We start from the raw sequence: 17,603 nt of genomic DNA, 5'->3' as shown, positions 1-17,603 counted from the left end.
CACTGTTGATACTGTAACCATTAAGCTCCCATCCTTATTGAGACGATGGCTGCGAACTTTTTCTTGTGCCGACGCTACAACTGCCGAAGCCACGATGTTAGGGTTGGCTTTCCATAGATTGCCTCCTACCTTGGTGGGTCTGAAGACAACCGGAACACCAGCAGCTCTCTTTTTCTTGTAGGAGACAACCGTGAAGGATGTGTGGTTCATGTCCTCTGCGTGGTCACCCAAAGCCGCATCACTGGCTGGCTTTTTATTCGCGTGGTCTCTTGTTTGCAGGGCCCTGAGCTGTTGCCGCCACTACAGGGGCCGCTTGACTAGCCGATGGCTCTGCTGCCATTAGTGCAGCATGGAGTGCGGCTGGAGGTGGTGTATTGTGTCGGAGGGCATACGCGCAGAGCGCCTAAAAGGTCACTTGACGTGCTTCCGCCGGTGGCCAGGGACCCCCAGATCACCGCACGTTGAGGGCACAAATCACAAGGACGCTTAATACTCGAATACTTCAAAAAAACACCGAAAATTAGAGACCGGTCTCAGACAGCCGATCAGCTAATCATCGTCTTCTCGCCATGTGTCCATACCCCTACCATACCATCCTACCAAACCGCCAGACTGGGGGTCATGTGTCCATAATACTCCTGTCTCTGGCGGTTTGGTAGGACGGTAAGAGTGGCTTCTAAGGTGCGACATGCGGGCCACGCGAAGACCAGGACAAGCTGTTACGAAGTGGCCTAGTGTGGCCTCCGTAGCTGGGGCTGGGCAGGAAGGGTAGTTCAGGGGATTCTTCTCAGAGCCATCTCCTCACGGCGAGATAAACCGCCGACGCCTTTCTCGTAGCAGACGGTTGCTTGTAATCTGTGGCCGATTCCATGAAGGTTCCGAAGGCGTTGCTTCAAGCAGCGTACAACACCAATCAAAATAATGCGCTGATACAGACGCTGCAGGAATAGCTTCACGCTTCAGGTAGCGCGCTTCAAGATGCTACTCGAAGAGCTCGTCAATTTTGTTCATCTGGGCCTCCGCTTGGAGAGTGGTAAGGGATGTCAGGCGAGGGAGGCCAGTGACGGCTTGCATTGCCTCTCTATTGACTGCTTCTAAGCGATCTCAATATATTCTGACCTGCGTCCCGAATATGCCAGCGCCATTGCCGGCCTTTTGAGGTCATACAGCGACATTTTTGATTTCGGTCAAGGATCCCTGGGCCAAACGTCCGTCGTCACACATCGTATTGATACTGGAGATGCCCGACCTATTCATCGACGGCCTTACAGAGTTGCTCTTTCCGAACGCAGGATCATTCAGGAAGAAATAGAGAAAATGTTGGCAAGCAACATTATTGAGCCGTCGAGCAGCCCCTGGGCGTCTCCGGTAGTACTCGTCAAAGAGAAAGATAACAGCTGGAGGTTTTGCGTTGATTATCAACACCTAAACAAGATAACAAAGAAAGACGTTTACCCTCTTCCAAGGATCGATGACGCTCTCGACTGCCTGCATGGTGCTAACTACTTCTCCATCGATCTCCGTTCTGGATATTGGCAGATCTCTGTTGACGAAAGAGATAGTGAAAACACGGCTTTTGTCACCCCGGATGGCCTCTACCAATTCAAGGTGATGCCTTTCGGCTTATGTAATGCCCCTGCGACATTCGAGCGTATGATGGACTCCCTATTATGCGGGCTCAAATGAACCACATGTCCATGCTACCTCGATGACGTCATTGTATTTTCAGCAACCTTTGAAGGCCACCTCCATCGTGTTTCGGCTATTCTTGGAGTCTTCCGACGAACTGGCCTTCAGTTGAACTCCAAGAAGTGTACCTTTGGTCGCCGGGAACTCAAGGTCCTAGGACATTTAGTCAACACCCATGGCATCCAGCCGGACCCCGACAAAATTCGCGCTGTAAGGGATTTCCCTCATCCGAAATCTAGCAGCGACGTGCGTAGCTTCCTCGGACTTTGCTCATATTTCCGGGGATTTGTACCAAACTTCGCAGAAATAGCCCGTCCGCTCACGCAGCTTCTGAAAAAAGAGGTCTCCTTTACCTGGGGCCACGAACAATCGGCCGCCTTCGTCGCTCTTATTGCCCACCTCACCGTTCCGCCAGTGTTGGCTCACTTCAATCCGTCAGCGCCCACAGAAGTACGCACCGACGCAAGTGGTCATGGAATTGGTGCCGTTCTCGCACAACGTCAGCTCGGGTTACCTCGCGTCATCGCCTATGCCAGCCGACTCCTCTCTGCGGCTGAACAAAATTATTCCATCACTGAACGTGTGTGAGCCCTAGTTTGGGCCATTACAAAGTTCCGCCCTTACTTTTATGGGCGGCCATTCACAGTAGTCAATGACCACCACGCACTGTGTTGGCTTTCTACACTCAAAGACCCTACTGGCCGCCTTGGACGTTGGGCCTTGCGCCTTCAGGAGTACAATTTTTCAGTAGTTTATAAGTCTGGCCAGTTGCATCGAGACGCCGATTCCCTGTCCCGTCATCCAGTCGACCCGCCAAGCCAACCTGAATCTGACAATGACGCTTGCGTGCTCTCTATTTCTGATTTCTCCAACATTCGCCATGACCAACGCCAGGACCCTCAGCTTCGCGAAATTATCAATCGCCTCAGCGCCGATCGCCATGACCCTTCCCTTCGTTTGTTTGTGCTCCACGACGGCACCTTATACCGGCACAATATGCGACCTGATGGCCCCGACCTTCTACTAGTAGTCCCTCAGCACCTACGCTCAGCCGTCCTTCAACAGCTTCACGACGTTCCTACAGCGGGTCATCTAGGCGTCTCTCGTACATACGACAGTCTGCGTCGTCGGTTCTTTTGGCCAGGACTATATCGCGCAGTCAGCCGCTACGTAGCTGCTTTTGACCGCTGTCAACGCCGGAAAAAGCCATCAGTTTTACCAGCTGGACTTCTGCAGCCAATCGACATCCCCATAGACCCATTCTCTCGAGTGGGTCTGGATCTTCTAGGGCTTTTTCCACTGTCTGCATCGGGGAACAAATGGATTGCGTTTGCCACTGATTACACCACACGCTACGCGGTCACACGAGCAATACCAACCAGTTGTGCACTGATGTCGCTGCTTTCCTCCTCAACGACGTTATACTCGTCCATGGAGCTCCCCCCAACTGCTCACCGACCGTGGCCGTTGCTTTCTAGCTCGTATAGTTGACGTTCGTCATTCTTTCACGACTGCCTACCATCCACAGACGAACGGGCTTACCTAACGACTTAACCGGACACTGACTGAAATGTTGTCTATGTACGTTTCTGATGACCACCGTGACTGGGACATAACGCTGCCATTTGTGACATTCGCTTACAATTCGTCGCGTCACGACACTACCTGCTACTCCCCCTTCTATCTTCTATACGGCCGTGAACCTCTGCTTCCTTTTGACAGCCTGCTCCCGTCTGTCACCATTGCCAGCTCATATGCTCGTGACGCCATAGCCCGAGCTGATGCTGCCCGCGTTGTTGCTCGCAGAAACGTCGCTATGATTCCTGTCATCGCAACACCGAGTATTCTTGCGGCTCTCTCGTGCTGCTTTGGACTCCAGCTCGGCGCGTTGGCCTTTCGGAAAAACTTTTGCCCCGGTATACAGGACCCTACAGTATTTTACGACAAGTGACATCAGTGACATACGAAATTGCGCCCTTGCATCCCGTCCGCAATGCCTCTACACCACGCACCGCGACGGTCCATGTTGCACGCCTAAAACCGTACTACATGGACCCTGGTTTGGACGCTAGTACGCACCGGGACGGTGCTTTTCAGCCGGCGGGGTAGTAAAGAAGACAAAGAGGGGGGGGGGGATGTAAAGAAGACAAAGACCAGAAAACGCTGCGGCATCGCCATCCCCATCGCTTGTCTCCGGCGCCCTTCTCGCTCGCGCTGAAGCTGTGCCCTGCGGCTGGTAATTCGATCCTGCTGTGCCCAAAGTACTGCCAGCGCTAGACGTTCCAACCAACCATTAAATCCACATTTCAATATATATATATATATATATATATATAGAGAGAGAGAGAGAGAGAGAGAGACAGAGTTAAAAAGAAAACCATACAGATTTCGCAGCGGGCAGCGGAGACAGCTCCCTGACTTCGTCTTCGACTCGAACGGCAGAAGTGTGTGTGTGGCAGTCTGATGCATACTCGAGGCCTGAATCTTTCGCAGCGGTCTCTGCTTCGACGTCCTGTGTGCTCTCAACTTGGCCATTGCGCTGTGAGAGTGCATACGTGTTTTACTTGCTGTGGACGCTTCCTGCTACCTACTATCTTGGTGGAGGGGCCGGCTTTGCCACTCTCCGTGTCCCAGAATATTGCATTACGGAGCTTCACAGATGTGCTATACCAGAACTGCCACCATGACTCAACACAGGGACTGGCGCAACCTCACTGCCCCTACATTTACGATCGTGGCTCATCCCCATGACCCTGACACCATTTTCATCGCCTCAGGTGAAAACGTCGACAAATGGATGTCCATGCACTGTGTCAGCAGTATTAAAGGGGGACTTACCGTTCTGCTGAAAAACGCCATTTACTATTAGCCCTGCGCAGCGAGCCTATTGCACGACACCGATGAGAAAGAATAATTGAGTTGGGATATCTTTAAAGAAAAGCTTCGCGCTCTCTTTTGACAAACAGATGTTCTGATGCTCGCGGCCAAAATGCCGTCAGTCGTGTGCGCAGTCCTGACCTGAAACCCACGTCACCTACATTTAAGACGGGCTAGCCTTATGCCACCAAGTTGATACCGCCATTTCGGGGTAAGAAAAGACTGGCAACACCTCGAATACCGCGGACGCCCTCATCAAGGGCAGTCTCTTCTAGGAAATAAAGAGCTGGCGCATACTACAGTGCTTTGACAATATTGCCATGTGGCGGCAAGATCTTCGTTTGTTATGCAGCAGCTACCATTGATTACACATCTGGCTTCGCCTTTCACCGTCGCCGACACCGTCACCAAACTCAATTATATAAATGCTGACAAACTTTATATATCAGTGCTAGAAACAGAATAACTCGTATGAGGTCTTTTTGTCTTAATAGCAAGATTGTGTGCCTGACGATAGACACCGTTTTTTTTTTCATAGCCCTACACGTCTTTAAAAGTGACGCGGAAAACAATTGTATTGATTCTCCCACCATGTGGAAGTTTTCAAACATAAACGCTACTTTTCACTAAGGTTTATTACTCTAAAATGCTTGTATAGACTAAAACGCTCGCATATTAGCTCTAGAGTTTGACATGCAGGTAGCATACAATCGTCTATGGCCTTCAGTACCAGAATTAGAAGATTAACGTGAGTGATTTGATCAGAAATAATTCGAAATCCTCAGCATCTGCACTTTCGGCGACCCAAAAGAAGCCGCTTTGGAGTGATGCTGAAGGCGATATTGACAATTGCAATATGATGACCAAGAGTATAGAAGTTATATCCAATTATAAGCATTAAAGTTACGAATGTCTCTAAATTGTGTGATGGGACGAAATTGGTTTGGTTAATGGCGTTTATGTCGCAAAGTAAATCAAGGTACGAGAGCCGCCATAATGTAGAACTCCGCAAATATCGACTGCCTAGGGTTCTTTAGCGTGCGCTGACACCACACAGCACACAAGCGTCTTGCTTTTCACCTGAAACAAAAATCAGATTTCTGTCAAATTTATATTCTTTGTATTATTCACCACGAGAGAAAATGTTTTCTGGAGCCAAAATATAAGCAAGATCTGGATGCATTGCAATTGATAATTTAAGGTGTGTTGGAGCAAGTGTGTTCAAATAATTTATAACTGAATGGGAGAAACGTCTAACGGTATTTTGACCGGAACAGCGCGCACTAAGACACAGACAAGAAGAGAGACACGACACACACGAGCGCTGACTTTCGTGTGTGTCGTGTCTCTCTTCGTGTCTGTGTCTTAGTGCGCGCTGTTCCGGTCAAAATGAGTTACCAACTTGCCCAAGCATCTGTTTTAACGTCTAACGGTACTTGCTGAAAATTGTTCTGTCTTCAATTTTATGTGCAGTCTGGCTGTTAAAAATTCGATGGGATGTTTTTTCAATCCACCCTGTATTTTCTCAGATTTGGTTCCGCGGTATTGTGAACTAGATAAACTCTTACCTCCAAGTGCCGGGTAACTACGGTATTCTTGAGGAGGTAAACCTTGAGGTGAGCTTTAGCAGCGATGTCCTGCAGCGTGTTGATTCTCTCGAGCTCGTTTTTCACCAGGAGGCAGGCGCGCATGTGTCCCGTGAAGGCGTTCATGAGAACCACGATGGCTAACCACCAGGAGCCGCTTACCACTCGAAGCACTGTCCTCTTTGGCGTTACCACAGATGCTGCAAAAGCGATTTGTGATATGAAGTGTGACGTCCGCTATTTTCAATATATTTTACGCTTTGTTCCCCAATTAATATGCAATGGAGAAAGACAATTGAGCGATAATTCAAACCCTCGTAGTGCTGCATGCTGCAAACATGTTAGCCCGATGTGGGTTTTCTATGAAGTCACAGTGTTTTTGACCCAGTCACTTTCACCTGTGCCTTGGAGCACTTGGAACTGAAGACATACATCCGGGACTGTTCACACTACCTCACACAGCCGATTCAGCCGGCGTAAATGGTGAAGGCATGAAAAGGCTGCTCCCGCTGTGTGAAGAGTGTGTACCTGCTTAGCAACGCACTTTGCGTGAGTAATGGTTTACAGGCTCCATTAAATTTCTGAACCTTCGCTTCAGCACAAATTAATGTAAGATTGTCTTTAAACAAAAGTTTGAGGAACACCTAGCACCGACCAAATTATTTATTAGAACCCGACGTTTCGGGACCAACTTGGTTCCTTCGGTGATAAGAATTTCTCAAAGTTTTGTTTCAAGTACCTAACCAGGCGGAGTTCTGCCGAAGATGTTCTCCTTCAAGATTGTGTTGACTATCTTCATTGCAGAATATCTTTTACTGTGACCACTTGTCCTAGCTAACGTCCTACTGTCTTTCACGCCACGACCTCACCTCTAGTGTACAGCAGAAGAACGAATACAGAGCCCATTGGAAAGCCAACGCAGGTGGTGCCTAGGTCCTCCCTGTTGTTAGTCTCATAGAAATATAATATTCATATTTTGAAACAAGAGCAACCTATGCTTCTAATATTCGTATTATTCGTCTTTGAGTAGACAACATAAGGGCTGTTATCTGGGAAATCTCTGATGTAAAGAAAATTTGCTCGAATAATCGTCTTATTCCTGGCATTTAACTTTGACCGGAGGCACTTACGCCTGTAAAAAAGAATTACTAGACGTTCCATCTCACAGTATAGGTGCAAGGCTTCCATACGAATATTTCAAAGGCAGGAAAGCAACAATAAGAGTGTGTTTGAAAGCGAGTAATTCAGCACAGAATATGCGTCGTCAATTCGTTCGGCATCAAGTAATCAAGTAGGGCCTATTGTGAGATTGCAGCTATAGAAAATTATGTCACCAGGGGTCTCAACGGACACCAGCACGTGTTGCAGGGGCAGTCAAGGGGGATTGAACGTGAATGGTTCGTATACCCGAAAGCCAATGTCTGTGTGGAGTGCGCACGACCCCTTTGAATTCATTGAATGAAAATCTTTAGTTTGGTTTGTGGGGCATAACGTCCCAAAGAGACTAAGAGTATGAAACACGGCTTAGAGGCTGCCTCCGGAAATTTCAACCACCTGGGCTTCTTTAACGTGCTCTGGCACCACTCAGAACATAGGCGTCTTGCTTTGCACTGTAATGAAAAAGCAACCCCTGATGCCGGCATTCGATCTCGCACCTTTGGGACATCAGGCGGGATTCCTGAGCACTGCACCCCCACGGCGGGAGACACTTGGGAGCCTATAAAACCGGCAGGGGATCGGCGAACTGATCTAGATAGTGCATCTGCGTCTTTGGATCTATCATGATGGCTGTACAATAGTTTTCAGACCAGACGAATAAAGCTCAAACCCCGGTGTCAGGACGCTATTGTTGGCTTTTTAAGTGCTTTTTAAGCGCTTTGCTAAGTAGATTTCCTCAAAGGTACCCACCTTCGCAAAACATGTTTTCGAAGAGCATCCAGAAGTGTTGGTTCCAGCATTTAGCGGCTACAGCCGTTTCTCCACGCATCCGGCTGGATGCCACATCCAGAATAGCCAAGACGGCGCTCAGTAGAGCCAGGAACAACAAAAGCAATGCCCATACCTACGAAATAGCAGCGCAGGAAACAGGAGAGAGTTTAGAAAAGTCGACCGTCTTCTTTCTCAAGACAGAAGGCCGTTCCACGAAGATTTAATGAAACTCTACTAAGCCTCACCAAACCAAGAAACTCCGCCGTTAGGCTTAGTAGACGTTCTTTGTAAGGATATATAAAAAGATCAAATATCCCCTGCTTCTGAATCGCTTTTAGGCAACTTCAGCGACATCTTTACTATCACAATTCCAAATGCTCCAGATTTAGAGAACTTCAGAGGGCCGTGAAGTGGTTGAGGACCTGAGTATCCACGATTTCTGCGTATAGGTGTCACCTGCCTTCCACGTTCTGCCGTTTCAATACTAGATCCGAAGCGGAAGCCAAGATTCCGGGCACTTGGAATATCTTAGAGAACATATTCGGTAATGGACTACTCAAATTCTTAAACGCACAAGGGTTCAGTCAATGCTGTGAAATTTTACTGGGCGCCCTGTCTGTCCTAGTATCATAGGTGAACGAAACGGTTCAAATTAATTTCACGTTCCTGTACTTCTTTTCTTTTCATCCTTTTATTCGAGATTCTACGCGTGTGGTAACACACTGGTCGCCATCTAGTTATCTCTCCACTTCTCCGCACACCCTCTTTGCATTTCAGTTATTTTTCTCCCTCTCCTTCTCCCTTTCTCAGTCGGTAAAGTGTCCTCATAGTTAAGTGAATTCATAGCCTCATGGTGCAGTCTTCGCCGGCCTGCTTCAGTGATATATAGACTTCGGTTACAGAAGTTGGGCAAACTTTCTGAGGCCCGCATTAAAAAAAAAACATACATGAGATCTCCGCTGGTAAACATTTCACCTTTGTGAAAGCAAGGCTGAATTTCCTAAGGGGTTCCTGGTTACGGTCAATAGTGTGCATCCTTTCATTGCTCCCAACATACGTGCCAAAAGGAAACACGTGTGTTTCGTGCACATGTTTAAAGGAGTAAGATTGCCGCAATATTTCTGAGAATCAAGGAGTCAAGTTTCAAACAAATAATTTAGCATTAACCTACAAAATGCCTTCATCTACGTAACTGACGTGCTTTGCTGAACCACTCTGGGTGACCAAGCCTCTATAACGTATGCTGCCACTGTTGGAATAGTCAGAAAACTTGAGTCAGGGAGCTGTATTGAGTTGCACAGTAGTTAATTGAGTTTTCAAGAATTGTTTTGAATGAGTTCAAAAGTAAGTATATAACGAAAGAGTCCGTGACCTTTTGTAGGCCGCTGCAAACCTTGCACAATTGCTTACTTGTATATCAAATGTCAGCAAGTAGCCAGTAACATTGGTGTCCTGAATGCGGGTTCTGCCTGCCAGGATATTGATCGCCGCATTGAAAATCGGAGGCGTAGGGTCGGCCAAGTCGTCCTCGTCAACACCTCTCGGGACACTTGGGAACGTCATATCGACGACCTGGAACGGAAGGCAGTTGCGGCGATTCCCTACGTTATGCTCTTATATCTGCACAGAGCCAGTTATACAAACAGAATTCAAAGTCAACAAACCACTCGAGTAGTTTAGCATTATTTTATATAAGAAGCGTGGGTGCACGTTGTTGCTCTCGCGTGAAAAGTAATGATTTATTAAACGGTAACAAATAATCAGAAGGCACGACAATGCGGCAGAAGGCTAAGTTATTGAGCGGAGATGTGGCAACAAAAGACAACTATTTTGAAACGAGCCCTGCTTTCACGGCCGTCTGTGATAATGCTGAAGCAAAATGTAGAAAAATGAATGGTCCTGTGCACTACGCTCTTGAGGCCACAGTTTATGAAAAGAAATGCAAGCTATGTTCTGCATTAATCATTCACATTGATGACCTGACCGGTTGTTGTGGTAATCCATGATTCGGAGCTACCAACCTATATCTTTATTCTGTTCCGTTTGCTTGAGCTTACCGTCCAGTCAAGTGTGCGCCACTAGAGAAGTTGAATTGAGTTATATGTTTTCTTAGGGGGCATTAGATAAACAAGCAGTGCCGCCAACTGTCCTAGGCAACGCTGAGAAGGAAATGGGATGAATATTTATCGCATATATACACCTTGAGTACAATAGATAATTGGTCAGCCAGCTGTCCGAGATAGATAGGCCAAGGCTGTGCTACGGAAATAAATTTTTAAAATGAAGCAGTGGCTATATTGCGTCCGTTAGGAGCAACAGGGTGCACTCTATGACGGGCGCCTTATAGCCACTGCTTTATTTTAAAAATTTATTTCCTCAGCACAGGGTGCACTCTATGAGCCCCGCCGGGGTGGCGCAGTGATTACGGCCCTCGACTACTGTTCCCAAAGACGCGGGATCGAATCCCGGCCTCGGCGGCCGCTTTTCGATGGAGGCGAAAAGCAAGGTGCCCGTGTGCTGTGCGATGTCAGTGCACGTTAAAGGACCCCAGGTGGTCTAAATTTCCGGAGTCCTCCACTTACGGCGTCTCTTATAGCCTGAGTTGCTTTGGGACGTTAAAAACCCCACAAACCAACCAACCAAGCACTCTATGAGATAATGAGTTCAACGCAATAGTAGCGGCTCGGTAAGGGCCGAGTTCGTTGCGATTGTAATCGGATCAGAGTACCTTTGAGATGATGAACGATGTCAAGAACGCGAAGCTGTGGTTAGGAACAATTTATCACGAGTACGCACGTAGGATACGCTGGAAATCTGTTTTCATAATCAAGTTGCTCCTCTATATCGTTTTCTGAACGTTCTAGATGCTCATTTTGAATTGCTTCACGTCAGACATCCTCTGCCACGAAATCCAATCAACTTCACTATTTACTCCCACCTAATTTAGAGCTTTGCGTCCATCTGTGCTTAACTTTATGGATGCAAATGGAACGCCGCAGTAGTTAGTTACCTAAGCGTCGCATCAGACTAATACCAAAAGTGGGCGCTGTACAATAATGTGGTGGGAAGCAAGGCTGCTAGAAACACCTGCGTAAGCATGTGCAATGAGGTTTGTTTATATAGGCTAAAACCAAGCGAGGCACGAAATCTGAAGGTCGACTTTGGTCGCATAATGCGATCCCAGATAGTGGTCCCAATCACGTGATACTCTCACCCGAGAAATTAATTAATGAAAAGGTGCTATATATGTAATGAACTGCAAAGTGTTGAAAATAATAAAGTGAAAAGTAAAAGTATGAGACTAAAAATTTAAACATGAAGCAATAAATAATATTAAATACAAAAAAAAAGAAAAATGAACGGTGTAGACGTCAGAACCGGAGCAAAACACAGAACGATCTCATTATAAGGGGCTGAACGCGCAATTCGCAATGGTTCTCATTTCCGCATTATTGTTTTGAAACAGACATCATCATTGTCATTTGCCAAATCTAGTAGTTGCCGAAATCGGGTAATTTGTTGCCCTTGCTTTAGCCTTGAGGTATGGTCATGTTATAAAATTGTGTCAACAGGTATGAAGTAATATTTCGGCTTTCAGAGCAATACCAAGGCCAGTCGCGCCATTCATATTGCCATTCAGCATCAGAAATTAGGAACACGGATGACAAAAAATTGACTCACATTATTGGCGATGTCGGCCATCAGTCCCGCACTCCACGTGCCGTTCGGCGCCACGTTTCCGAAAGTAAGAACTGATGGCAGATAGTAGTTGTAGCTGTGAGAGGACGCGATAATTAGAACACCTTATTTCACACCGACGCCGAAGCGCAAGCTGAACAGTCAGCAATATTTACCGGCTTCAATATTCAAAGACAGATTATTGCGTTTTTGTAATTTTTTTTACTTTAATTACACCAACTACTGGTTAAAAGAGTTAAAAGAAATACGTGAGCTCAACTATCATCTCACACTGACCTTCATAACTCCATGAAAGCGAACAATAAGACTTCCCAAGCTGAGAATTAAGTTGCTACTGTATATATATATATATATAGCGAAGATCATTAACACTTCATTTAACTTCATTTATTCTTCGTCGACGGTTCGACCGGGGTCCGGTCTTGAAAGAGACCGGACCGCAGCCAAGAATGTCTTTTCCCAAATATATATATATATATATATATATATATATATATATATATATATATATATATATATATATATATATATATATATATATATATATATAGAGAGAGAGAGAGAGAGAGAGAGAGAGAGAGCGAAGTGTACGCTTTATTTAAAGAAACATTGCATTGGCCTCGACGTTTCGACCAGAAGCTGGCCTTCATCAGGAGTGCGAATGAAGGCCAGCTTCTGGTCCAAACGCCGAGTCCAATAAAATGTTTCTTTAAATGAAGCGTACACTTCGCTCTATAATTTTTTAAGCGGCCAAGTACGTTAAATGTTCTCGTATCCTATTTATATATATATATATATATATATATATATATATATATATATATATATATATATATATATATATATATATATATATATATATATATATATATATATATATATATATATATATATACTCCGGCTTTCTTGTCATAATAGTTGTCCTCCAGAAACTGAATTGGACTCATATGCTATCGATGCGCAGTTAAATCTGGAAGCAATGCGTGGAGTTGCTGCAAATATCTGCAATTAGGAAACATAAGTCAGCGTCGCTCACGTGATTTCTTTGCCCTTAAAGGATGTATGACGCCTGATAACGCTAGCGGTTTCAAATTCTCTCCGGCCTTGGCCGCCAGCTGTGTGCCTATAGCGGCGGAATCAAGTACTTACGTGAGGGTCACAATGAAATGAGCATTGTTATGTTATTAGGATGGCTAACAGGTGGCCCGTTCGCAAACAGGACGCGGGATCGAATCCAGGCCTCGGCGGCAACTTTTCGATGGAGGCGTAAAGCAAGGCGCCCGTGTGCTGTGCGCTGTCAGTGCACGTTAAAGAAACCTAGGTGGTCGAAATTTCTGGAGTCCTCTACTACGGCGTCTCTCATAACCTGAGTTGCTTTGGGACGTTAAACCCCACAAACCAACCAACCACAGTCTGTCCACCCGTACAGTAAAACCATGTATGCCTGTTTATTCTTCAACCGCGTGGAAGTAGAATGCAACGCCTCCTAGCGGGTCCTGCCCTCCACAACGTTTAAAACTGAAGGTAATGCAAGGAAAATGAAAAAGCTATATAGGTTACTTGTGAAGCTCAATCGTTTATATTTTTTTAACAAACTGCACTAAAAGCAAAACTAGTCGTTCGGAATACTGATTACGGATTATTGTCATGTATTAGTTTTTTCAGCAGTCATGTAACAAATGCTGCCTTGTTTTACAATAGACATCGCTTCACAACACGAAATATATTTTTTTCGACATTTGCAGTACATTTACCGCCTACCATTTTGAGGCGGCAGCCGAGCCGCAGAACGCGGCCAGTAGCTAGAGTCATTATGACTCTTTCAAGCAAATTTCTCTACCAAAAAAATCATATATTCTAATCAACACCTAAATTACATGTATTTGAAAGGATGCACCGATAACTTGTTATGCTTTTCTCAGACATTCAATATATGTCTTCCAAGGGACGCCATAGTATTAAACGGCCAATAAACAAATTGATTTTGAGCCATTACGACATTGATTAGTAGCCACTGGAGGAGACCTGTAGACAGCTGAGTGTACGTTATAAATGTTTTTGGTCGAGAAGCGAAATATCTTGCCCTCTATTTCACGATAAATTCCTTACAGGGTTTGCACGAATTGTTTACGACGAGAGGCATCTTGATATGTGGTGTTCTTTGTTGCTCATGAGCCACGGAACCACATGAGCCACACGGAACCAGAAATTGATGCGCATGCTATTATAGTTGTCGTCTCGCGTCAACGTTTACCAGCATGGAGAATAAAGGTGTGCAACCAAATGTCAGGTCATTTCCCGGAGCAAAGTTAACGTGCTCGAGTCAGGTCATCGTTGCGTAGGATTTGTGACATCCAGGTTTCTGAGCTTATTTCTTACAGTTTTTAAGCAGAGAATTGAAGGGGAACTGAGGGGGACTCAGGGGTGCGTTATTATAGAATTTAAAGGAGCGAACAGCCTACGAGTTCAAGGCGAACGTTGGCGATACGTTTTCTGTATTTCGTTATTGGTATCGAGAAGAGTTAGTCTTATGATGATGCTTAGGGATAAAGAATACTAAAGCAAAGCGGCACGTTGTTTTTCCTTCCCCTTTGCATTTAGTATTCTTTATCCCTAAACATTATCGTAAGACTAACTCTTTTCTATACCAATAACACAAAAAAAAAATATCACCAACGTTAGCCTTCGACTCGTAGACTGTTCTCTCCTTTAAATTACACAGATTTTGGTTCTCTTAGCAGGTGTCTAGTTTGTTGTGGCTAAAGGGACTTTCCGGATGATATTTACGGTTGATAGGTACTTACGAACAGTTCAAGTTCTTTCTCACAGACGATAGCAAGATGTCCGTAATTCCAGTCACGTGAGTTTGGTTGTTTACGAGTCGGACGTCGCAAACAAGTGGTAGCTGAAAACAAAAAAGTGAGATTGACGCGAGGATATTAACGTTTATTTAGCTATGGCTTTCGGCGTTCCACGGTGCCCTCGTCACCAGAACAGGCGGATAACGTGAAGCCGAATCGTGGAAAGAATGTGAACGAACTTCAAGGAAGCCTACAGCCCATCTCTTAGCTACTACACGCAGCACTACCACCTAACAAGCCTATGCAACAACAACGGGATCCTAGCCCCGTGACACGCGAAAGCAGGACAGCGCCCAGTGCGAAAAGGAATGCGCTTTTTGCTGCAACACGAGTGATGCATGCGCAGGCCTCGTGAGCATGCACCGCTGCACCGAGTTGCTGAGTCAGCTATTCAAGCGAGTACTGAATAAAACTGGCCAATAAGCTTCATGTGTCGTAAAGAAAACTGTGGCACCTGTAATGCTTAGTAACTGATTCATTGAAGTGGTCAATGCCGCCTCCCGAGCGGCAAAGGCAATGTCGTGCCCCATTCCCCATTGCTGCTAGTTAAGAGTTGTGCGCTCGAGGCGTTTAGGGGTGAAATGCCTGTGCGATGTGCTTGGCAGTGCTCTAACCCTTCGCGACCTGTTTTCATATTGCCGTGGTATATAGTAACCTGTATTGCGTGCTACCAACAACAGCTGGAATGCAGCCATACACGAGAGTAATTTAGATACAATAATAAAATTACAGTAGCTTCTTTACTTTTCCTAGTATTTTTGTAATGTAACAGATTGCGTCTCCAATATGGTAATTTCCCATGTAAATATTTAGTTTCGCGCAGTTTTTCGCAAGCAAGAGTTATTCATTACTTTCTAAACGACTTGTGCTGAAGTGCACCCCTTCTCTTTCAGTACACAACATTGTAGAGTGCTGCCAAAGTCGAAACAATGCTCGGCAAGCGCAGGTCAGAACAACTGATGGCAAAACGAGATGCAGTTAGAAGCGCGTAGTGAAACACTGTTAAATCGGCTAAGGCACAGTGATGCCTGGTTACACTTGTCGCCACAGGGCGAAGAGCGCTGTTTGGGGGTAGAGACATGCGGAAATGTCAATGACGCGAACATTACTTAGCGGAAACTGCTAAGTCAATTCCTAAAAACAAGCAAGAAAAAAATAATCTGATTCGTAGGCTATAAATGGTGAAGAGAGCTCTGGGTGAGCAAGGCGCTGGGTTTGCCGCTTGATTCTTCATTGAGAGCAATGAAAGTAAACAGCCTTCAACCACGTTTCTCTTTTCGAATCCCGGCCCTGGCGGTCGCTTTTCGATGGAGGCGAAAAGCAAAGCGCCCGTGTGCTGTGCGATGTCAGTGCACAATAAAGAACCCCAGGTGTTCGAAATTTCAGAAGCCATCCACTACGGCGTGTATCATAGCCTGAGTCGCTTTGAGACGTTAAACCCCATAAACCAACCAACCAACCAACCAACCAACCAACCAACCAACCCAACCAACCAACCAGCCAACCAACCAACCAACTCAACCCGACCGACCGACCAACCGACCGACCTGATGTAAAGCTTGCCGCCACAGGTGTAATTCTTTTTCCTATGGCTCGAAATTCGAGGCGTATATTCTCTGAAACAATAACTACGTAGTTACGAAGCGAATGTTCTAGCTATGCTTTTAGCTAAGCACAAAAGTGTAAAGTATGAGAGAACCCTCTTTTCGCACAGACGCTCGCGACGTGCTTTGAAAATATCTAGATCATACTTTAAAATATGATGTTTAGATATCAGATATAGGTCATGTTTACCTATTTTATCATCATCATCATCATCAGCCGTATTATACCCGCTTCAAAACGAAGGCCTTTCCCATATTCCTCCAATTATCCCTGTTCTGTGATAGCTGCATCCACTTCCCCCCGTGAACTGAACTTCTTAACCTCATCCGCCCACATGACTTTCGGCCGCTCCCTGCTAGGCTTTCCTTCCCTTGGAATCCAATTTATTACCCTCAGTGACCATCGGTTATTCTCTCTTTGAGCTACATTTATTTTTTTAATTATTGAGTAAATCGGTTCAAATTATTCCGCGTTCTCTTTGCTTACCGGAAGGACGCCGACACGCAGATGACAACGCATTGTGGTCCGTCTCTCCTGCTTGAGGCTTGTCACCGATGAGCGAGCCTGTCAAGCACGGAGCTCCACATGGAATACCACTGCTTTTATAGCAGATGTCCCAGCGTGCAGAATGACATTATTCATTCCGATCCTTCAACTAAGTGGGGGAAGCATCGATTCACTGGAAATAGTGAAAGTAAATGTTGTTTCTAATAAGGTCCTGCTAGGTCGATTTTGGAGGCTTTTGAACTAGGATTATGAATGAATGGACCACGAGCTACCCCATTTCGACGAATATGATTAATTCTGGCTTGAAGTCTGTAGGCCTATTTTATAACGTGATGTCAAATACGTAATTGATGTCCCGGTTGAGTTATTTGATTTCATTTAGGTCGCTGGCTTTTCAAATCGACATGCGCTTCCATAGAGATGTGTATCTGCGTAAACATCATAGTTTTGGAAATCAAATGCAACGAGTGAAGCATAGACAGCGTGAGGTCGGTGTACATTGCTATGAATATTTATGCAGTGGTCACTACTACTTCTCCAAGCGCACAATAGAGTCGGTTGTTTTCAGTTATTTTACATATATTTCAACGTTACATGAAAAAACAAATGAGATTTCTTAATCTAGTTTGGCTGGACAGGAGCAAGTTACAGCTGGCTGCACTTTTAATCTGGTTCCACGTATGTTCCAATTATACGTGCAAATTTTAAAAACTGTTTTGCATATAAGTGGGACATTTTTAAAAGTTCCACTTATAACTGGAACCTATGTGGAACCAGATTAAGAATGCAGGGAACTCTGTCGAGCATATATCGCACCGTTGCAAAGCACTAGGCAGAGCAGATGATTCGT

At 45.5% G+C, this 17,603-nt stretch overlaps 1 protein-coding gene across 1 annotated transcript in view; it reads right to left on the bottom strand.

Annotated features, from left to right (window-relative positions):
• Positions 1-8,185, bottom strand: part of LOC146177158 (ionotropic receptor coreceptor Ir76b-like) — a 49,209-nt gene extending 41,024 nt beyond the window's left edge. The window contains exons 1-2 of the mRNA XM_084581098.1: positions 8,061-8,185; positions 6,135-6,352 (exon numbers count right to left, since the gene is read on the bottom strand). Of these exons, the coding sequence (XP_084437224.1) occupies positions 6,135-6,352; positions 8,061-8,139 (297 nt within the window). The 5' untranslated portion in view covers positions 8,140-8,185. The remainder of the gene's footprint in view (positions 1-6,134; positions 6,353-8,060) is intronic.
• Positions 8,186-17,603: the final 9,418 nt, after the last annotated feature.

Source organism: Amblyomma maculatum, chromosome 10, assembly GCF_055883805.1.
Source record: "Amblyomma maculatum isolate TAMU_Amacu chromosome 10, ASM5588380v1, whole genome shotgun sequence".
NCBI lineage: Eukaryota > Metazoa > Arthropoda > Arachnida > Ixodida > Ixodidae > Amblyomma > Amblyomma maculatum.
This window is presented reverse-complemented; position numbering and strand designations above follow the sequence as displayed.